Genomic DNA, 22500 nt, shown 5'->3' with positions numbered 1-22500 from the left:
GGCTGTGAGAATTACATTTAGTTCCATGCATTACTAAACCATGAAACAGCGAAACACTGAAACAGTGAAACGAAACACTAAACACCATGTATGACCCCACAATACAAATTAATGTACATTGAATACTAACCGACAAAGATTGGATTTGAGATTCAAAATCGTTGTAGGTCTAATTAAGCCTAAAACGTTATTGCTCCTAATTCATTGAGATTAAGATTAGGATTCACATTGAGATTAGGAGCAATAACTTTTGTGGCCTAAAACGATGTTTAATCTCAAATCCAACCTTTGTCGGTTAGTATTCAATGTATGGTGGGGTCATACATGGTGTTTTGGTGCTTCGTTTCGCTGTTTCGGTGTTTAGTAATTTATGTCCAATCCATGTAAATAGCGACTTGTGCTGGTATATGTCACGCTCAGGTGTTATTGATGACAAGGATAACATGTGGCATTCATAACTACAAATGTATCAAGAGATGAAGCTAATGAGGAGTTTTTAGTATGCAACTCTCTTGAAGTAAGGTGAGAGCTTTTAATAATATCATGGCAGCTGTACTATTATAATTTTGTGTGCAATTTTGGTCTCTTTGTAGCTGGTGGTTTTACCATACAACATTCTTCTTCACAAGTCCACAAGAGAGGCTTGTGGAATTAAACTTAATGGCAATGTGGTTATTATAGATGAAGCACACAATTTAATTGACACAATCAGCAGTGTCTACAGTGTGGAAATCACTGCTTACCAGGTATGCAGATAATTAGAAAGCCTTTTTATGGTGGCTAATGAAAGGTTCTTTGAGTGGGCATTTGAAAGTCCCATACACCTTACCCAAGCTGCTCACCCCGGTTGATGAAGGGACACTGAAAAACGCAGACTGCAGACTGTGCATCTGGGGACCGTCTGTAAAATGAAAATTAGGTTGGCCTGAATATCAATATGGTTTAACCTAATTAGGCCTAAATAAAATTCAGGTAAGCCTGTTTACAGTTAGCTCTCAATAATATTGAGAGTAACACCATATTAATTTTTACCCCTGGTCTGCACGGTCTGCACGGTCTGCAGTCTGCGTTTTGGCATGACTGGTTGATGAGTCAAAATCATGTCAACTTAAAAACAAGAAACAAAAGGAACAAGTGTGTGAAATATTTGTCACAGAAGTTTGCTTGGTGACCGTTGGTGGAGTTCTTTTGAAAGTAAGTAGACTAAGTAAGTGTCTATCCTTATTTTACATTCGGAAAAAAAACTAGTCTAGAGAAAAACTGTAGTGTGTGTTTTTTCAAACAGTCCTCGGCTGTTTAACATTAATTTTTTATTGTAATTTCTACTGGGTCCAGTGAATTTTGCCTTACTTTGCAAAGTCAGTGATGAATACTTTCTCACTGTGTAAAATGGGTCACCAACTTAGGGGTGTGTTCTGGAATATGTCATTAAGGAGTTTTTTGACCAGCAGATGGAAACTGGAAATGAACATTTTGCAAACCAGGGCAGTAGTGTACCCAGATTTGTAACCGAATCATCTCTAATGGAGGAAAGGTCAGTTAAAGTGGAGAACAGCCACTTCCGGTTGCTGTCTGCAGCTCAAAAACATCACATGCTTGAACTCCCTATTAGCTACCATAGAAACACTACTTTGATGTTCTGATATGTTATATAAGCTGTATTAGTCCGTGTTGGTATATCCTTTCTCAATAATTACAGATTGAAATAATTATAGTGAGTCTAAATCAGATTCTATTCTGTTACAGATTTCATGTGCCCATGCTCAACTAACACAATATCAGGATCGCTACAGGTAATATCTTGAAAATGAAATGTTGTTTTGGTATCCTTTCTCATGTCAGTATACTACCGACAGTCATGTGAATTAAGTTTCTGTTTGTACGGTCACATTACATCTAGTATTGGGCAAAGTAAGAAGAGGTGTTTCTTTTACCTATAATTTAAAATGTTTTTTCCCATAATATTTGAAATGTATAGGTCAAGGTTAAAAGCAAAGAATTTACTCTACATTCAGCAACTCCTCTACATTCTTACATGCTTTTTAAACTGTTTGGGTGGTAAGTTGATCTTCTGCTTTCTTTGAACAAATTCATTAATTCAAATTTGTACTGGTAAAATCAGAGATTCTTTCTCTCATTTGGTGTGTTCTTAAATTCTTCGCATACCAGGAACAGGAAAGGAAAAACGTATTAATTCTGCCATGTCATCATCTGCTACTGCTGAAAATGGTGCACTCACTGGACCAAAAGAAGGAAGCATACAAGGTTATTTCAGAAATCAAAGAATGTCATTATTCAGGAGTGCTTTGCAAACTCTGACCTATGAGCCAAAAATCTCATTCTTTCTTGCCATGAAAACACAGGCCACCACCTTCCCTGAGTATCTCTAAGGGGGTATTTACATGAGACTGGGATGAATTCAGACTGGCATGCGTTCGTACCAGCCTCCATACATTTCTTTTTATGTGTTTACGTGAGACAGGCCTGACAATTAATGAACCCAGACTGGTCTGACTTTGTCCCAGTTGCTGGACAGAGACAAGAAATTATCGTACCAGCCTGAGTTTATACCGTTCTCAATGTAAATGACAACAAATCTCAGACAGGGTCCAGAAATTTCAAGCCTGTATGCTTTTGGGTCAGCGATATATTGATTTGACAAAAGATATTATTTCATCCCAAACCAGGCACCAAGCATTTCATACCGGTCTGAGTTCATCCCGGTCTCACGCAAATACCCCCTAAAATTCACTGCCAAAAATTCAAGCTTGGGTGTATTTTGTCAACCAATCAAGGGTTTGGGTTGTCCATTATTCAGTTAAAAAACAAGGACTCCAAACCTAAGAATAACTTGCAATAATTGCAATTACAATAATTATTATTGTATTACTAAGAGTAAATTTATTTGATCTAAAATCAAAGTTGTATACATTAGACATTGTTTGCTATTTACAATTCAGTGATTAATAATATTAATCAGTAAACTACAAAAGAAATGAAGTAGTATTGAACATGATAGTCAAACGATTATACAAATAAATGCACATGGTCCGTGAAAGAAACCTAACCACAACTGCGCTCAAGCTCTGTCAAAGCAACGAGCTAAAACTAACTTAATAATCTAATGATAACTTTCAGTTCACATACTTCTATGGAGTGTTTTCTTACTAGATGTTCTTCCTTTCAAACCCGGGCAGCAGCTAAGCTATATATTCTCAGACCTGACTTGCACTTTTTCAGTACATCTCTGTTTTGTCTATACAGGGGACGTAAAGCTAAAAACGATCAATGACTTCTTATTTTCTGTGAAAATGGACAATGTCAACCTTTTTAAGGTGAGATGAATAATAAAGAATAATAGAAATTCAAAATTTACAATGTAACTGAAATTGTTTCCACAGGTTAATTAAGAATGTTTCTCTAACTTTCTCATTCATCCAGATAAAAAAGTACTGTGAGAGGAGCATGATTTCTAAAAAGGTACATTATTTCAAGGTGAATTTATTCTGTTTGTGAAGGTTAAGAACCTGGTTGAGAGAGGATTCAGGTCAACCTCAGGCCACCCCTTTCAATCCAAATGTTATTAATTTTGTTGGTTTCTTATAAAAAAATTGTCTCATCTTTTTATAGCTAAATGGATTTATCGACAAGTATCAATCAGTGCAGATTAATTCAGGTTAGTGTCATTGCCCCACATTTTATACCTGTCCAGGATTGCAGTGATTGCATGTTATATAAAAACATGCCAACTTTCACAAGCTATGCAAGGTGTTTTCACCCTTTATAATCACTTGTGTCTTGAAACATATTAGCAATAAATGTTACAAAGTATTCTCCTAATTCTCACTCCATAACTATAAAGTAATCACAAGCACACATGAGCCCATCGATTTGACCTAATCCCAGCTGAGTGGTCTCGTAGCTCAGTTTGTTAGAGCACTGCACCTGCATCGCAGAGGTCATGGGTTCAAATCCCGTTGAAGGTACCTGAAGTTTTTAGGTGTCTATAATCAGAGACAATTGCTTAAAATAATATTGTCCTGAGATAAGTGCAAGGATTAATTCTCTCTTTCATCTTTAATCTTTCATCTTTAATCAGTAACATCTTTGAACAGTAACATTATAAAACCCTTCCTTAAAAATAACCCAATGACATAAACTGGATTATTGTGATTACCTAGTTTCAAGGCTTATAGACAAAATTGAGTCAAGAATTTTGCCAGTGAGCATTGAAGATTACATTAGACAAAATTGAGCATTGAATGATTTGGACAGGGTGCATGTTGGGGTTAAAAACATTGATAATCTTCTAATAAGCCTTCACGAACTATTTTGTTTCTCAACATGGGGTTCTCAGCGGAAGAGGCAAACCAGAGTAGCAGTTCACCTCTGCAAATTATTGAGAGCTTTTTGGATGCACTCACTAATGCTGACAAAGATGGAAGGGTTGTAGTAAACAAACAAGGTGAAGAACGTTTTGTACATTACTTGAATTACATTACGCGTGGCTTGCATTAGAGTTGACAATACTTCACTTACATCACAACCCCTCATTATAATCAACAGAATGTTACATTTCTGATTGGTCAATGATGAATACATAAATTAAATAGGTTATAGAGTGCAAGATGGAAGTTGCTATGGAAACACAGTGATGGAGTAATTTTGTTGAGTATAATAATATTGTAATAAACAAACGTATGAACTTGCATTTCCTGATTTACGTTCATTCGTGATGTTGTGAAAGTTCTCAAATGGTATGAGCTGTAGGCATGTGCAATTTGAGAACTTCCAAAATATCAATCGTTTCCATAAATCACGAAATGCACTCATGTCGATCATACAACTTCCTATACACATTACCTGGAAAAGACATACCTACAAAGAAGTTGTAATAAAATCACAAATTTACACAGTCGTGGAAATTAACCAAATTATTGGTAAAAAAAATTGGTATGTTTACAAGGAGTCAAGGCAACAACAGAGATACTCAATAAATTATTGAGATGTATTGACATGTATTCAATCACTAATTACTATATTATTAAAAAAGGCTGGGTAGAATTTTGTTCCACTTTTATGTTTGGCAAGTTTATTTCCAAAGACCCTAACAGAAAACCCTAAACTAGTTCAAGTAGTCCTTTAGTTAGATTAACTTTATCTTTGTACAAAGTTGTTACTTGGCTTTAAACTCAGAGGTGAATCTTGAGAATTGTTTATCAAAGTTCAGTGTGCATCTAAGCAGACACATTTCTGGACATTGTTACACAATGTAAATGACTTCTTAAGGAGAAACGGTACAAGAAATAGAATTCAACACGTCTGTTTGGCTACAAACAGAAAGAAACCTGCAACAATTAAAATTTTGAAAAATGATAATATATTTTTAAGAATAAAATAAAGTTCTGTTTATGAAAAAACTTCTGTGTCATGAAATTCAGTATGCTGCTCTTCACTTCTCATTATTTTATGCTCTCACTCAACTTTCTTAAAAAACTGTGATTTTTTTTAACTCTACAGGCCGACTTAGTACTTCGAGTCTTAAGTTTCTTCTCTTAAATCCAGCTGTTCATTTTACCAACATTGTGAAAGAAGCCAGAGCAGTTGTTGTTGCTGGAGGAACAATGCAACCTGTGAGGATGAGATCTAGTTTTTATTCATGTTTTAGCTAATGTATTCAACTGCAGTTAGTTGGGGTATCTTTGCCTTATTAGCACATGCAACCATTTCATGCATTCCATGCAGCCATGAAATCTGCAGTGAATAATAAAAGTGTGTATCATCGACCCATTGATTCACTCCTAAACCGTCCTAAACCGTCCTAAACCAGCCATATGATTTTACTTGTCAATGGGGAACCCCCAGGAGTCAATGGGTTAATCACTCACTGAAAAACTGTCCCATTCACTCCTAAACCGGCCTAAACCAGTAAATTGGCTAACGCCAGACGATTTTACTCGTCCGTGAGGAACCCTCAGGAGTCAATGGATTAATTAATGTTGATCTCTGAAAGTTTATCCTGATGTAATAGGGAATCTTAAATGAAGGCTGTTATACAAAAAATTCTACATTTATACATTTTAGACAGAATGTACATGTATGCCAGTAATTACCACCATTTCTACTCAAGAGTTTGTCAACTGGTTAGTCGAACTTGATGGCTAGTCCGGTGGGGGGTGGGGGGGGGGGGACACTTAAGGAATTGCTGGGTGGGGATGTCACGGTGCCGTTGGGACCCTGGAACCCTTAGCCAACATGTATACCAGAGCTAGTTCAGCTGAATTTTGCTATCCTATACTAGAGTAAACTCCCACCGATTTCCATCTAAATTCCAATTCTTGACAGTTAATAATATCCCGCGTGGCTAGTATTTGCTCATTATTTAAAGTATTGTTTCTCAAGTTCCTTAACCCAATCATCCCTGAAACAGCCCCCATTAACGAGTAAAATCGTTTGATGTGAAACACGGTAAAATCTATAAGTTGGCACTCTCAGGACTGAACAGGTTAAAGGAGACATAATTAATTTTTGGAGTGCCAAACCTAAATGTTGTTAACCCATTCATCCTTGAAGCGGCGCCCATTGGCGAGTAAGATCATCTGGTGTTAGACGGAGTAAAATCTATAAGTATCACTCTCAAGACTAAACAGGTTAAAGGGGACATAAATTTGGAGTGTTAGACCTAAATGTTGTTAACCCATTTATCCTTGAAGCAGCTCCCATTTGTTCTCTTATTAAGATAAAGTGTCAACAATGACATCGCAAAGATTCTCCCATATGACTGAAGCTGGGAGGTTCATTCTCTTTGCTGCCATATCTCAAAACTATTTACTCCAGCAAAGCTTGCCTTATGTTGAAAAGTATATACATTACATATATTTATTGTGGGTAATGTACAAAAAGTAATAAAATACCAAAAAAAAAAAAAAAGCATTTCCACAAGCCAAGCAGCAAATTCTAAACTGAAAAGGTCATTTACATCATCACTGTCATCATCCTCCATCATCCTCATATGATGATGTCATAATAATTACGATGATGATGACGATGACACAACCAGGTCTCCTGACCTGTTTACCGGTAATAATGCACACAGGCTTCTTTGCTGACATGGAGCTGAAAATACATGGCTTATTCAAGACATTTCATTTATTTTCGTGGATGTATGATCAGTCAAACCACCAATGCGATGGAGAAAGCTGATCAACTAGTCATTTCCTAATCAAGTATGATTACATCTTTACCTTTCAGATGTCAGATTTCAAGGATCAGTTATTCACTTGTGCTGGTCTTCCTAATGAAAACATCGCAGAGTTCTCCTGCGGTAAAGACTTCTTTTATCTGTTGTCGATCTCCCTCGTTTTCCTTGTGCGCATTTTTTGTGATACTGAGGCCAAATGACCTTGCCAGCGGCCCTCCATCTGAGCTTTTTACTTTATTTTACAGGTCATGTTATCCCAGCTGAACATTTATTGGCAGTGGCACTGGATAGAGGACCTTCCGGCAAAGAACTTGACTTTACCTTCCAATCTAGAGACTGCAGTGAATTGGTAAAAGTTGCCGAGAGAACGGAAAATAACGCCGAAAAAAAGGATCGTTTTCAAACAAATATTGCAGTTTCGGGTCCTTTCATGTTAAATCGAAATTCAGATTGTGCTTCTTGCCAGTTTTTTTGAAGAAAGTAGCCAGCGGAAAGTCATTTCTTCTCACTCTGTCCGCCATTTTGTTTCAAAGTCAACCGGAAGGATTATTGATGGTTTTTCTTCCGGTTCATCATGTGACTGAAAGAAATCAGTAATTTAATTTTACCGTTGACTTACCAGCCGGGCGTTGTGGCGCACGCCTGTAATCTAGCTACTTGGAGGCTGGGGTGTTTGAATGGCTTGAGATCGGGATTCCTGGGGGCGGTTGTCCTATGTAGATCGGGTGTCCACGCTAAGTTCGGCGTCAATATGGGGAACATGGAGGAATCTGCGCTCTCCAGGTTGGTTAAAGAGGAGCGAAACGGCCCAGGGTGGAAACACAGCAGGCAAAAGCTCCCGCGTCAAACAGTAGTGGGATCGCACCTGTGAATAGGCGAGCGTTCACAGCCCGATCAAGATAGTCGAACGTTGCCCTGTTTTTTTTTTCCTCTCTTATTTCTTTATTTTTTAATAATTATGGGAGCGGAGCCACTAAATATGGTGTTTTTACTCTTCTTGCGAAAACAAAATTGATGAGCATTTTCTATTTTAAAATGTTGGCTGGTGGGCAGGCTGGCTGATTAACGAATTTTTTCCCCAACGGATGTTACTTTGGTTTATAGGTTTTATCTTTTTTTTTTTGTAGAAGGACGAATTAGGCCGACTTCTCATCAACATTTTTGCAGTGGTGTCTGGTGGAGTGGTGTGCTTTTTCTCTTCGTATGATTATGAGGATAAAGTGTACTTACACTGGCAAAAAACAGGCCTACTTGAGAAAATGAATGCACGAAAGAAGGTAGGCAATAATTATGACAGTTTTTCATACCGTGCATTATGCAACGCTTTTGTGAAAATAATACAAACTTTGCGGAGAAGCACAAGTTTTTAAACATTGCTGCATGTAAAGGGTAAGAAGTAGAAGAAAAGAAAGATAACAATTGAGGAGTGAAATTGGGTAGAATGATATGTTTCCTTTAACATGTAACGTAGGGAAATTTTCTTTTACTCGTGTATCCTTATATTCTAATCTAAGGCTTGCGGAGAGGTAGACACCTCAGGGTGCAGAGGAGTTTTGCTGGATAGTACAACACAAAATCTCACCTCGTTAATTCCAAAATGTGTTTACTTTGTACAATAAAGATTGCAAAAATGAAATCATACTGAATTGCGAACATTTTCGTATTCCATATCCTTCTATATCCCCCGATCTTGTCTCTCGCGAACTCCTCTTGCACGGTTTCCGCCATCTTTTTTTGCACATACCGCAGACCAAAGTACTGTGGCAAGGTTCCTCTTCTTTTACTCGGCACTTCTTTTACTTCGTGCCTTGTTCGGAAAGCTTTCCGAAGCTTATTCGTTGCTCCGCGGGCGAAGATCACAGCGTTTTCGATAGCTTAAAATAACAAAAGGAGGGAGGTCTGTATCATAGGAAGGTCAACACCAGCCTCACTTTCATTTAAGGGCCAGGTAACTAAGCAGACAACTGTAAAGAGATCTATTGGAAGCTTGTGGAAGCAGAGTCGAGAATTTTGAAACAATCTTATGAGCAAAGGGAGCGACAATTTTTCAGAACCTTTGGGAGCAGCCGTCTTTAAATTCCTAGGTCAAACATCTTAATTTTCCCCTTCATACCAATTAGTCTCCTTTCTTAGCTTAAGGACGTTCGCGCCCATTGATACTGCGCGTTTTTTCGCGCATGTCACGCACACGTCATTTATAGCAGACCACGAAGGTAAACACGATTCTAAAGGCGCAAACATTTTCCACAAAAATCAAACGTGAAAGCGTGTGGCATCATGGGATAGCTGTGGACCCCGGTCTTCTCGGGAATGTCACGCAATGACGTGACAATGCGAATATACCATCGCCTATTTTTCTTTCCGTAGATCACTTCCTTTTCTGATTTTGTCCATTTTAAGAAAAAACAAAAAAAATCTGTGCGTGAGAAGTTACAAATGTTTCGCCTTTTATGCTTTCGTGCGACCGAAGTTTTCTTTCTTAGACTAATATGTATCGTTTTTCAAGGTCTATTTTACCTCAGAAAAAGACATAAGCTGCAAAGGTTAATTTAGGTATATTAGTTAATTGAATTGAGTACGTTTACCTGATCTAAATTTCACTAATGTAGCTTTAGCTGACAGTTGTAAGCTAAGATCGTCTTAAAGTAACGCAATCTTCTAAAAGTGCACCTCATGATCTCGAAAACGAGCACGGTGACCCCTCCATTTTTTGCCTTTTTGGCAAAAGTAGATCATTACCTTTCTACGTGGCAAGTTTGAAAAAAATCTGTACGTCGGGACATTTTGGGCGCGAACGTCCTTAAATAGTTTTACTCTTTTTTTTTGGTTCGCGCCTTCAGCCTTAATTATTCTCGTTAATATCTCACTTTGTTTCTCTATTTATTGCATATTTTCATTTTATTTCTCACTGTACAACTGACGATGGTTGATGTCTCATCCGAAATATGTCTTGGCTTTGTTAAAAATGAAATTCAAAAACACCGTGTGGTTCATCAAGGCAATAGAGAGCTTTAGATTTTAGGACGAGGACGAGAACGAGTACGAGATTTGACTGCCCGTTTTTAGCGAAAATACTCAGAACATTTATAACCCGGACGATTAATCTTACTCTTTGTTAGCAGTGTAGGTTGCTCAGTTATTCTTATTACTGGTAACTTAACCCTTTTGCTGATAAAAAAAATGCAAAACTGCTTCCCTGTTGTTGACTTGTTTTGACACGACAACGTTTTCGCAAAACCTCGTTCTAAAATGACGACGTTATCACGTTTTTCCCGCCAAAATGACGCTGGTTTGCGCGCGCTCACTGTTGTTCTATGAGAAAATCTCGTACTCGTAGTCGTTCTCGTCCTAGAATCTAAAGCTCTCTAATATCCTACTTCGTGCTGCTTCAAAGCCTTGGTTAATAATAATAATAATAATAATAATAATAATAATAATAATAATAAAGTAATAATAAAATAATAATAATAATAATATTATTATTATTATTATTGATTTTCGCTTCTGTGCAAGTAGCTCGGCTAGGCGTTTGTATGCAACAGTTGTCTCTTTCCACATTCGTCCCGTTGTTGAAAACACAAGTGGAGTGAATACAGCATATTCGATTTCACTTATCCTGTCATCATACTCCCTCTTCTTCGCCATCTCGTGTTATCTATAGAGTGCTGGGATATTGCTACTTCGGTAGCTCGATGCGTTCGAGTGAAAAACCCTAACGTCAAAAATTGCATCTTGTTGTCGACTCCAGAATCCCTTTGCTCTAATATCTAACCTTGCATCATCTTGCTTGTTGGCCGTGCGTGGTAGTTATGATTTCGCATGAAAGTGATTGCACCTGTGGTTCTTTTTCCACATCTGTACATACTTCCCTCAGCCACTGGGCGGTTATATCTCTGATCTCATTATGCCTTGCAATTGGTAGTCCACCATAGGGGCATGTCATGGCGTGGTCTGTTTTACTTGCATTTGGATGGTATCCCATCTGTGGGCCTGCAGTTAATAGACACTGCCACCATCTTCTTAGTGGATTAATCTTGCCACCACCGGTAGAATCATCGGCAAACCAGACTTGTTTTACTCTCCGCTCATCGGACCTTAGTCTTCGAATTCAAGGTGTTGCTGCGAGAGCATACATTGTCATCGCAAGGGGATGCTCCTGAGTGATTCCTTCCGATGATTCAATTTCTTCTCCTCCAGTTACAAATAACCTTACTGAGATTTGATAGGTATTTCTCAGCACTGTCGATATTGCAGGACAAATCACTCCGATGTTGTGCAGCGCAGCTGGTCGATTTATTGTGTTAAACGCATTATTGGCATCTACCAGTAATACTGCTTCTGTTTCCTCTGATGACATAATCTCTTTCATGGCATGATTGTACGCCGTGGGACCTCGCCACGCCGATTGGACGTACTCCCGGGTTTTTTGTTGAATGCCACGGTATTAATCTGCACGCCACAAATGCTGATAAACTTTCCGGACGAACAATCGAGGTGCGCAGGCGTCTTGCTATTCCAGCTAGTGCGTTTGCACAGATCCACCGAAGCACTCTTATAAGAAGAGCAGAAACGGCGCCATGCATAGGCATCAACTCCCGAGGGGCCGGCAGCGCCTTGCGTCTTGTTAGCGGTTATCTTAATTGCTTCTCCAATAATTCTTTCGAAGATTCTTATATGTGGTAATGATAGCAGTGCAATTTTATCGAAATCATGTTCCTGTGACAGTGTTACAATGGCGACAATGCACCATAATTCCAATCCTATAGAGACGGGACAAGTGTCCCCTGAACCTATCCCGTAAGTCTCCTATGGCTCAGTGGTAGAGCATCCGAAACTTCCGGGGTGGTAATCGGTAGATCGTGGATCCGAGCCCTGCAATTGAGCACTCGGACTTTTTCCGAGTTCATCCGAGTATCAATCGAAAGAATATTATCTCATAATGAACTGCCCTGTCTTTTATTTGACGAGCAGGTGTTTAGAGAACCCAGAAAGGCTAACCAGCTTGATCACGTTCTGTCATCATACGCAGCTTGCATTAAGGTAGGCTCAGGAGGACGTAAATTTCAATAGAATTTTTAAAACCATTTGTTACTTTAATTTTATCAAGTTTCCTATATTTGAACTGCCCAATAGAATGAAATGAAGGTCGGAAAGGACATCGGACTTTCTAGAGCAACTTAAGCAGATACAAAGGACTGAGCCCGAGAAAAATCCAGGCTTAAACTCGATGCGAACCCAAGACCGATTGCGCAGGACTTGATCTACTGACTGAGCTATCAATCGAGTTCATGCCTGTTTTTTCTCTGGCCTCCTTTGCAACTTCAGCTTATTGCTCAAAACTAGTCCAATAGAGGTTTGCACGGCAGCCATGTTGCATGGCAGAAACAATGAAAATGTTTTGCATAAGAAAGAACATTTGTTCCCTCAGGAAAAAGAATCTGTTGTTCCTGCCATGCAACATGGCTGCCGTGCAAAACCTCTATTGCTCGATCATTCTTATAAAAAAGTAGTTGCTCGCGATTCGTAATCCAGTCAATGACATTTTTTAGAGCCACTTTGAATCACGGTTTTTGGAATAATTTGTGCGGAAATGCTCCTAATTTAGCCTCCTGCGCAGACATTCTTGTGACTCGTTACGCAATCTTTTCTTTCCTAAGGAAGAAAGATTGCGTGACGAGTCACGAGAGTGTCTGCGCAGGAGGCTACTCCTAATTTAGATGCACAAGGATTTCAATAAGCGTCACGAAGTGTCCCCTTTTTCTTCTCCCAACCTTAAACAGAATAGAGATAATCAACGTCTTAAGGTGGCTCACACCGGTTTTAACCATTTTTGAGAGAATGCCTTAACTCTACAACACTGTTTCATTGAACGGCAATGTTATCATAACACATGAAACGACAATACATATTAATGTGACGCAATAAATTACCATGACAACAAAAGAACCATCTAAATACACACAGCGCGCGTACTAGCTGAGAGATATAATAAAACACTTTAGGAAAAAAATACCTCGACTAAGAATGGCCATTACCAGGAGGGCTTCAGCCTGTCATATATTCTGTATTATTGCGAAGATTTTTTCCCATTTAAAGTAATAGTTGAAGCCATATTAAGGAAATTCAGACATGCTGAGGTGAAGTGATTCAGCGCCAGTTGGATCACATGACAAATCTTCCCGCGACCACAGCAGTGAAGCCACTTTGTTAATCAAGACTTGTTTTGATTCTCTATAGAATTCTGCTTTGAGCACTTCCTCTCCCAATGGCGCAGTTTTATTCTGTGTCGTGGGCGGCAAGATGAGCGAGGGTATTAACTTTTCTGATGAACTGGGAAGGTGAGATTTGAAATTATTATATGGCAAGCAATTCTCAGGTCAAATGAAGCACTCTGATTGGTTGGTTTCAGTCCGGATTTTACAGTACGGACCATTACCATGGAAACGGTCCGTTTCCGTACTCTTGCATCTCCCGGGAAATTGAAGTTGAGCGAAACACAAATAGTTTTTAAGAAGCGAAATTTAATTTTTTCATCATAACAGTCTAATAATAGCAAGCGGAATTTAGTTTTACGTGCTGAAAGTTATCGTTCAAAGTTCGCTGATGGAAGACGAAAATCACGAACATTCACCAAGCGGAGAAGTGTCAAAGAAACGATGCCATATAATAAACAACTTGCTAACCTGAATTGCTAAGGACCGTGCTGTGAAATATTGTTCCTCGGTTTTTTTTATGGACCGAGCGCACGTTCTGCCGCGACCTCGGGCCAATTAGTAAGAGGTTGTTATTGGGAATTTATATTGTTTTAAATTTTCTTTCTCCATGATGTTGGCAAAATAACCTTTTGATCAGGTTCATGTGTTGGGCAAATCTCGATCCCAGCGCTATCTGTTTTCTTTCTTTAACAACGCATAACATTTGCGCAAAAGGTCACGGGATCTTTACGAACTTTTTCAAACGCACAGTGAGAAAGCAGTTTAATTAATGCGTTTTTCTTTCCTCTTTTTACTGATTTTCGTGTATTCGTTAGGGCGCGTAATTTTGTTCAGCACATGCTAACAAAAGCGATTTGAGACTTGTGCTTGTAGATTTCCTGGAAAATGTCTTTTATCAGCAGCCTCGTTTTCATGCATTCAGAGACTCTATGTTGGTTGTCCTGTGCGAACTTGACCTGTATTAATCGGCACGCTTGTCTTTCTCAAAAGAGAAACGAAGTTGCCAAGTTGATTGTAAATTTATTCGATGTTGTATGACGCTTTGTTTATTCGCGAAACACTTGTTAAACCTTGTTTTTTTTTTTCAATTTAGATGCGTCGTGATGGTAGGTCTTCCGTACCCAAACATTTATTCACCAGAATTAAGGGAAAAAATGACCTATCTTGATTCCACTTTAGGGGTAAGACTGCTTTACAAGTGCATTTGGAAATCCAATGATATAAGCTGCTGTTGTTTCGTCTGTTTTACCATAGAACTATTGAGAGATATACACAACTTACTACCATTTGTTGCTTCTTCTATTTTAGCCAAAAGCTGGACAAAATCATTACGAAAACCTGTGCATGAAAGCTGTGAACCAGTCAATAGGTAATTTGAGCAGATTGATACTTTGGGCGCTTTTCTTTTGTCACAACTGGCCTGCCAAACCCGTCAGTTTTGCTTATTCATGCAACATTGAAGTCTGATGGCGCTTTCCTTTTGTCAGAAATGGCCAGCCAGACCCGTCAGTTTGCAAAGAAATGCAACAATTTAAAGGAACACTTGCACGACGGTCCCTCGCATTCTTCTGGAGGAGTGTATATCATCCTCGAAGTGTGTTGCATTGAATTCGAAGGCGTTGTAGAGTTGTTCCTTCCAAATTCCCGTTCTGGCCGGTCAGTTCTATTTTATTAACTTTGCCAGTCAAGCTGTCAGAACGCCACAACAGCTTGCGCCAATTACTGTGGCCCCTTTTTTACCCTCCCAACCATGATACACAACAGAAGACAGACCACAACAACGGGAACTACGTGCCCTACTCTTAGCGACAAGTATGTGAGTTCTTTTTACGTCCCACAGGATTACAAACATTGAAGGGTTGTGAGACGGGACCTCCGGCTTATCGTCCTTATCCGAGAAGACTTGAAAGTGCAACCATTTGCAGATGTAGTTACAAAGGTAGCACTTTCTCCTCGGGTATTTAAGTGTTGGTCCGGCCGGTGCTCAACCAACTGAGTCTCCGGCGCGCCAAATGGAAAGCGCTCTTTGTCTAATAAAGCTTGTGTTAGCTGTGAAGTGTTGAGAACTACTAGAAAGTTCAATTGGTTATATGTTTGTAGGATTTCTTGGAATCCTTTAGATCTCAATGCAAACTACTCCTGCAAGAAGCTGCGATTTTTCTCCTTTTTCCCTGCTGTTTGTTTATTTGCAGGTAGAGCTATCCGTCACAGAGGAGACTATGCCACAATCCTTTTGTTAGATCAACGTTATGGTTCGGTCAGAATAAAAAGAAATTTGCCAGAGTGGATATCAAACAGGCTACAACATCACGCTCGCTTTGGATCTGCATTTGCTGCCATCCGCAAGGTAAGCAGCAAACTCGTTCCCAGGGCCTCTTTGTCAATGACAATGGAAACCCTGGGAACGAGGATGGGAAAGCAGTAATTACTGGGTATTGGCTGAAGTCCATAAACCGGAAGTGTCGATCTCTCTCAGTTGTCCTTGGCCCATCAGTTTCCGGTATTTTTAAATTTAGACTACAGCTCCCGTCAAATAATGGCCAATCAGATTGTGCATAATGACCGCAGCTATCCTGATTGGTCCGTAACCAAGTGGCTGCACGAGGGATTGCACGTGATGAATGCAAAATCGTGAGCGGACGGCAATGCCACTCGTTTTTTTTGCTGCAAAAATCTAGCAGGAGCCGTTCTAAAAATAGACAATACCGCCAACTTATGGACCTCATTCCATCGCAGATCGAGACTTCTGGGTTACGAACTTCTGGTGTGGGTAACATCTTAATCCCTTCATTATGGCGACTCTTGTTTTTGTATGTTTTTTTGTCGCCGTCAAAATAGACCTTAGAAAGCCATGTGCAAACAGCCTGCTGGATCGTGTTAAGTCTTTAAGTCGGGCGAGTGTTGCGTGACGCCTGAATGAACGTGCACGAAGGAAACTTACGTCCTTCGAAAACGTGAAAATTTTTAAATTTTGAAAAATTACTACGCAGCACACAGCTCTTATTAATCTCCACTGTCATTGGATCGATGCAGGACGCATCTCGATGTGTTTGATAAGGGCTACGCTTCTGTTTCGTATTTATTTTTGTCCCACATTATCTTGACCAATCCTGAGAGCCGTTGCGTTGATTACAAAAAAACGTGCTGCACATTTCACGTTTATAGTTTGTCTAAGAGGGAACCTCCACTCAAACAAGGAAACTTCAAATTTGTTCGCCAAGAGCTTGTATCCGAAATAAATGAATTTGATAATCGCCTTTTCTGTTTTCAAATTCCCGGGCGCCACCATCTTGAATAATTGTGACGTGTTACCGTCGCCCAATTGTGATTTAGGAACAATATACAAAAGTTACTTGTGTCAGAACATGCACAACTGGGCAACTGTTACAGCTGATCAAGACGGCGGCGCCCTGGAAATTAGAAAGTTAAGATAACGGATCATAGAATTCATTTTTTTCTGACACACTTTTTTGATGTAAAACTTTTAATAGGACATTTGCATGATGACTACAACTACCAGAATCATACAGGTTTTGCTTGTCTCGTGCTAACTAGAGCTGTTGTTATTTTACCCCGTTGGGACTATAACATTTAAATAAGAAAAGAAAAACAAACTGAATTCTGGTAGTTGTAGTCAAATGACGCTATCGCGAAAGTTGCTTATTAAATTTTATTGCAAACATTATAAAAACTTGTTCTGGTTTAAAGTTATTTTTTAGAAGGAATGGGAGCAGCCTTTGGCAACGTAACTAAAATGGGCCTGTTAAAGTAACAACATGAGCGAATACGAGTTTTTCTTCGAGCGCAAGATTTCTGTTTTGAGCATACGCATTAGGTTTTTAATGCATACATTTTGAAGGGCCGCATTATTTCGCTGGTGACTCGGGTATACTCGGAAAAAATCCGAATGCATCTGATTACTGGTTCGGATGCTCTTCAGCCGAGCTATAAGCTGGTTCAGGTGACAATTGTCCCAACAATGGTGCATTTCCGCTATTGAAATGAAAGAAATAGTCTTAGCTGTATGGCGGGAAAATTGCCGAGTCAGCGGTAGAGCATCCGAACTAGTAATCGGAAGGTCGTAGGTTCGACTCCTGCAAAGGAGCACTCGGATTTTTCCGAGTATACCCGAGTCCTAGCTACCACAACTATCGTGTAGCTCAGCAGTAGAGCATCCGAACTTGTAATCGGAAGGTCGCAGGTTCGACTCCTGCAAAGGAGCTCTCGGATTTTTCCGAGTATACCCGAGTTACCATCGCCATAATCTCTTTCCTTGTTGCTCTTGTTCAGAACCGAACTCTTGTACTTCTCGTACTACCGGGTTTTGTTGTGTTCAACCAGAAGCCCATTACTAGGAGCGTACAACTTCATTGTATTTGTGGAACTTACTTTACTTTACTTTATTTACAAACAAATCATAATTATACAAACAAGGCCATGGTGGCCCGCAGTTAGCATCGCTATTCTGGGCGGGCCACTTACACTGCGACATTACTACTGGCTCTTACAACAAAGTAAACAAAAAGACACTTAGAAATTGTCAAGAGTTACGCAAACAAGAATTACACAAACAAACGCCTCATACATAAGAGAGAAAAGTGTTTTTAAAAAAATGATGTGAGATACAGGTATATAACTGTTAAAGAAAGGCCATATGCAGCGTCTTTATACACCTTATTCCAAAATGGCCGTCATTTTAGTATTCTTTTGTTTGCTTGCAAATTAGCCCTTGTTGCCTCGTTCTTAGGCTGAAAATTCAAAAGATTATTTAACCTGGAACAAAGCAACAAGGTCTAATTTGCAAGCAAACAAAAGAATACTCAAATGGTGGTCATTTTTGGAATAAGGTGTTTTGACCGAGTTATTTTTAGATTGATTTTCCCGCGAAACTACAGTAGACCTTGCCAGCTATCATAACTCTTGCATGGGATATTATTACCCGTGGGATTGAGAATGGTCACTCGTGCAAGTCAAATCTTATTTAAGAACTCTTCTAAAAATAACTTCTTATATGAAAATGCCTTTACGTAGACTTAGTGTTGGAAGTGTAGGCTCCTGGTTTAACCCTTTAACTCCCAGTGGGGCCACTTGTAGATTTTACACTGTCTAAACGCCAGACGATTTTACTCGTCAATGGCGGCCCCTCGGGCCTTAAACTGCTTAAAGGGTTAAAGCCGTGATTGCGGGATGTTCTTCGCGGTGAAATTTGATTCGTAAGCGCAATGTCAACCCCTTGCTAATTTCGGTATCTTTCTTTCCCAGTTCTTCGTGGACAAGAGACAAACCAACAGTGCGATCAATGGGCAGGAAGAATAACTGAATTCTTGAAAATAAAATTACTTTAGCAAAGAGTTAATTCTATATTTATTTCAGCATGATAATTTTAACATGATCGTTAAAAAGTACATTGTACAATATGTCTCGACATCTCAAGCATGAGTGGAGCCGGGAGCGCCAGGCACAGAGCTTGCTATGCTTTTATTCTTGTTATTATTTTTGAGGATTATTGATGTCGGTTGAGTTGGGTAAAATTTTGTAATTTTCGGTGTACACTGAGATAGGAAATAAAATGTCACCATCTTTATAGACCCTTAGTCTGGGAAGGCAGAAGTCACTGTGTCATGCAGGAGCCCATCAAATGGAGCCTCTATCTTTCATACGGGCCTCGGAGTCATCCCTTTCTCAAGTAGAATTATTAATAGAACGCCTCTTGTGGGGAGGGGGGGGGGGGGAACTTTCCCGTGACTCGTAAGGTGTTGACTATCCCCTCAACTTGATCTTCGAAGTGTGGAAGTTCGAGACGTTTGAGTTTCGCGAAAAAAGAGGATAAAAATTTCTCTCTGACGGAAGATCAATAATTGATCACACGTAATATAACATTCAGCTGTGTCAATCACGCCCACGACGTGGCAGTCCGCGACGAAAATATTATCGTCAATATCATAATTTGTTTTGCACTTTGCTCTAGTTTGTGTTGCTCTCTGACAATGCACAAAAGCGACGGCAATGCAAAAAGTGAACATTTGAACACAGTTTAGTGGACCCACTGATCGATAAACAACTCAGAACTCTGCTCACACGAAAACTGAAAGAGGTATGAAAATCTTTGTTCGCATGTCGCAGTGAACGGTCTTGCCACGTGACGTTTTTGACTCAACAGTGCTTTCTTAACTGTAATATTCTATTTAAAACAAAAAGCAAACGACGCACGCAATCATAGACTGCCTTTTATTTACACTAACAGCATTCGAAAAAACCGTCAGCCAGTGCATTTAGTCAACCAAATGTGCGATTTTCGACAATGGCGGAATTCATACCAGGGACGAATAACTCGTCTAAGACGCATATTTCGTCTGCAATTCGTCTTACAGACGTGCTGACAGACGAATCAATCGAAGACGAATTTGGTCCCAAATTCGTCTAAACACCGGATTTATATCTAGACAAGTTTCAGACGAAATATCCATCTTAGACTAATCTGCATAGCTAGCGGGAGGCAAATTAACGAGCGGAGAGTGGGGCGGGGATACTTCATAGCACCCCTCCCTATTCTCCACTCGTTAATAGGCCTTTTGCAACTAACGATCACATGGTACAAAATCCGCCATGCTGGAGGGCAAGCTCATTATTATTCTCCCACTGGGACATTAAAACAAAGAGATCTGAACCAGTCAACCTTGACTTGCCTTGTACCATGTGATCGTTAGTTGCAAAAGGCCTATTTGCCTTTCTCTCTCTCGTCAGTGATTGTGACGTCACCCCATCTTGTGCCTCAGGGGGTTGAGTAATGGGGCAACCATGTAGTGTCCAATCTTTCCACTCGTGTAAAGGAAACCCGTGAACTTCGTCATTTATCGCCTATTAATTAGTTTTTTCTTGTCAATTCAATCTGTGATTTCTTTGATTATCCCCAATTAGTCGATATCCTTTTTGGCAAACCGCACAAGACGTTTTCCCCTTTTCTTTTCCGTTACGTCATTCAGCGATTAGTGTAGTATCTAGCCTTCTAAACACGTTTTTGGTCAGTTATTCTTACTCCGTCTCGCATTAACATCAACCTAAGTATTTCTTTGGAGACATTTCCTTCGGAGAATTTACTGGAGACCTTCAAGTATTGGAGAACTTGTAACCTCGGAGACCAGATCAGACGTAAGTCAAACTTCACCACTTTGTAAAACTTTCCTTTTTTGCGGAGTATTTTTAATTTAGTTCCTTTGTTTAGAAGTTATGATTTCCCTTTCTTAGTTTTCACTGCATTGCTGTAAATGGCCTGATCGTCGGATAAAGATTGTTGAATCAAGCGACCGTTTTAGTTCTGTGGTACTGAGTCCGCCAGGACTCAGTACCACGCCAAGCTACACGACACTGGGAACGCGACAACTCGTATCGTCCCTTTGCAAATCAGCAAGAAAAGTACTTAGGTCCTCTGAAGAAGGGAAGTCATCCCATTCAACCCATTCTTGTACTTGAGCTTGCGAGTCAATCAAGTCTTCATCGACCTTTGCGTTCTCGCGTTGACCCGATGTCACGTGATCAGGTGTTAGCATCTCATTCAGCTGAGCAACGGTTGCGTTGATCGAGCTTGTGCGCTGTGGGTTGTCTTCGTCTATAGAACAAAAACAACAAGAAAACAATGAATCTTTGAACCAGTAAACAACAGTCTCGACTGGTCAATAGGGCGGCATTTAATTGTATGTTTGTTGCTTTCGTAAGACATCAAAACAAACCATTGACCCAAACCACCACACCACTGTTCCCCCCCAAAATACAAGTTCAACCACGTGACTTCTTCGCCCTATTGGTCTCAATCCAATGGTTGCGCCGAAGCAGCCGTCAAATCGGCAAAACACATCCTCTTTACAGCTGAGGATGTGGACTTGGCTCTGATCTCTGTTCGTTACACTCCACCAGCTGAACACGCCTTTGCGCAACAAAAACGGGCGTATGACAAACGTGCAGGCTCCCCTCTACCAGACCTATCCCCTGGCAGTTCAATCTCGTTCTCAGAGCCCACGTATCTTTCGGTCAGCGTCAAGACACGAAGCTCTGGAATAATCAATTTCCGGAACTCCAAGATTTTAGGAGTTCCGGTTTCACCGAAAAGCGAAATGGGGCGATCATTAGAACTCGAGGGTTTACAACAGCAGAGGCAAATCTTCGTGTTTATAAGTTTAGTTGGATATTTTTGCGCCATATTCGTAAATTACCAGCTATTTTACACTCGGTAATTTACGCATGAGCAGTTTGACGAATCAATTAGCCAATCAACCCAGTTTTGAAATTTGATTATTCCAGAGCTCCGTGTCTTGGCGCTGACCAAAAGACACGTTGGCTCTGGGGACGAGATTGCTGGCAGTTACCTCTATGCCAAACCTCCTTCGTCTTTGCCATCAAAGGCCTCATTCTCGCGCGGCCAGAAAAATGAATGTGAATAAAGCTTCTCGCCTTCTGGAAACGCTTCCGGGTAACGATGGAGTCTTTCATAAAAAACCTTACAAAGCACGTTACTTGTTCAATCTGTCTGGATACTTATACAAAGCCAAAGACGATAGCTTGTTTGCATACATTTTGCTGTGATTGTTTGGAGAGACATGCACGCACAAGTTCCAGAAGCGGGAAGTTTCGCTGCCCCGAATGCCAAGCCGAAGTTGCCCTCCCTGAGGAAAACAGATTTGACAAACTACCGACAAGTTTTCACCACAATAGTTTGCTAAACATTCTCGCCATCCGACAGATTGGAGATGGAAGCGAGATCAGTTGTGGGATTTGCAAGAAGACCACTGCTGAAATAACTTATTGTTTTGGTTGCGAGAAACTGATGTGCAGCGACTGCAAAAACGCTCACGAAGTGTTTAAAGACACAGTCTTTCAAGGACACAAGATCACCCCAGTGAAACAATTCCAAGCTCAAGATTACGAAAAGTTGTTGAAAAGACAGTCTGTTTGCTCTCAGCAGTACCACGAGCGAGAGCTAACGAGGTTTTACTGCACGGAATGCGAAATGTGTATATGTCAGATTTGTATCATCACGGAACACGAGACCCACGAAGTCAAATCACTTGAGAAAGCTGCGAATGGTGAAAA

The 22500-nt window shown here is 40.0% G+C and overlaps 2 protein-coding genes and 1 long non-coding RNA gene across 3 annotated transcripts in view; 2 read left to right on the top strand and 1 right to left on the bottom strand.

Moving 5' to 3' along the window:
- Window positions 1–7370, bottom strand: part of LOC138017055 (uncharacterized) — a 12609-nt gene extending 5239 nt beyond the window's left edge. The window contains exon 1 of the long non-coding RNA XR_011125920.1: window positions 7245–7370. This is a non-coding gene — a long non-coding RNA (uncharacterized lncRNA). The remainder of the gene's footprint in view (window positions 1–7244) is intronic.
- LOC138017052 (ATP-dependent DNA helicase DDX11-like) overlaps window positions 1–19004 on the top strand; it is a 28556-nt gene extending 9552 nt beyond the window's left edge. The window contains exons 11-28 of the mRNA XM_068864261.1: window positions 594–746; window positions 1747–1793; window positions 1979–2058; window positions 2170–2265; window positions 3265–3335; window positions 3442–3480; window positions 3631–3676; window positions 4358–4465; window positions 5521–5633; window positions 7252–7324; window positions 7447–7550; window positions 8329–8478; window positions 12173–12241; window positions 13439–13539; window positions 14510–14597; window positions 14725–14785; window positions 15609–15763; window positions 18679–19004. Coding sequence (XP_068720362.1) covers window positions 594–746; window positions 1747–1793; window positions 1979–2058; window positions 2170–2265; window positions 3265–3335; window positions 3442–3480; window positions 3631–3676; window positions 4358–4465; window positions 5521–5633; window positions 7252–7324; window positions 7447–7550; window positions 8329–8478; window positions 12173–12241; window positions 13439–13539; window positions 14510–14597; window positions 14725–14785; window positions 15609–15763; window positions 18679–18732 — 1608 coding nt within the window. The 3' untranslated portion in view covers window positions 18733–19004. The remainder of the gene's footprint in view (window positions 1–593; window positions 747–1746; window positions 1794–1978; window positions 2059–2169; window positions 2266–3264; window positions 3336–3441; window positions 3481–3630; window positions 3677–4357; window positions 4466–5520; window positions 5634–7251; window positions 7325–7446; window positions 7551–8328; window positions 8479–12172; window positions 12242–13438; window positions 13540–14509; window positions 14598–14724; window positions 14786–15608; window positions 15764–18678) is intronic.
- A 2787-nt stretch (window positions 19005–21791) lies between these two features.
- LOC138015368 (E3 ubiquitin-protein ligase TRIM71-like) overlaps window positions 21792–22500 on the top strand; it is a 3740-nt gene continuing 3031 nt past the window's right edge. The window contains exon 1 of the mRNA XM_068862372.1: window positions 21792–22500. This exon is cut by the window's right edge and continues 3031 nt beyond it. Coding sequence (XP_068718473.1) covers window positions 21887–22500 — 614 coding nt within the window. The 5' untranslated portion in view covers window positions 21792–21886.

The sequence above is a fragment of the Montipora capricornis genome, chromosome 9 (genome assembly GCF_036669925.1).
Source record: "Montipora capricornis isolate CH-2021 chromosome 9, ASM3666992v2, whole genome shotgun sequence".
In the NCBI taxonomy this organism is placed as follows: Eukaryota; Metazoa; Cnidaria; class Anthozoa; order Scleractinia; family Acroporidae; genus Montipora; species Montipora capricornis.
The sequence above is the reverse complement of the archived record's forward strand: the minus strand, read 5'-3'. Positions and strand labels throughout refer to the sequence as shown.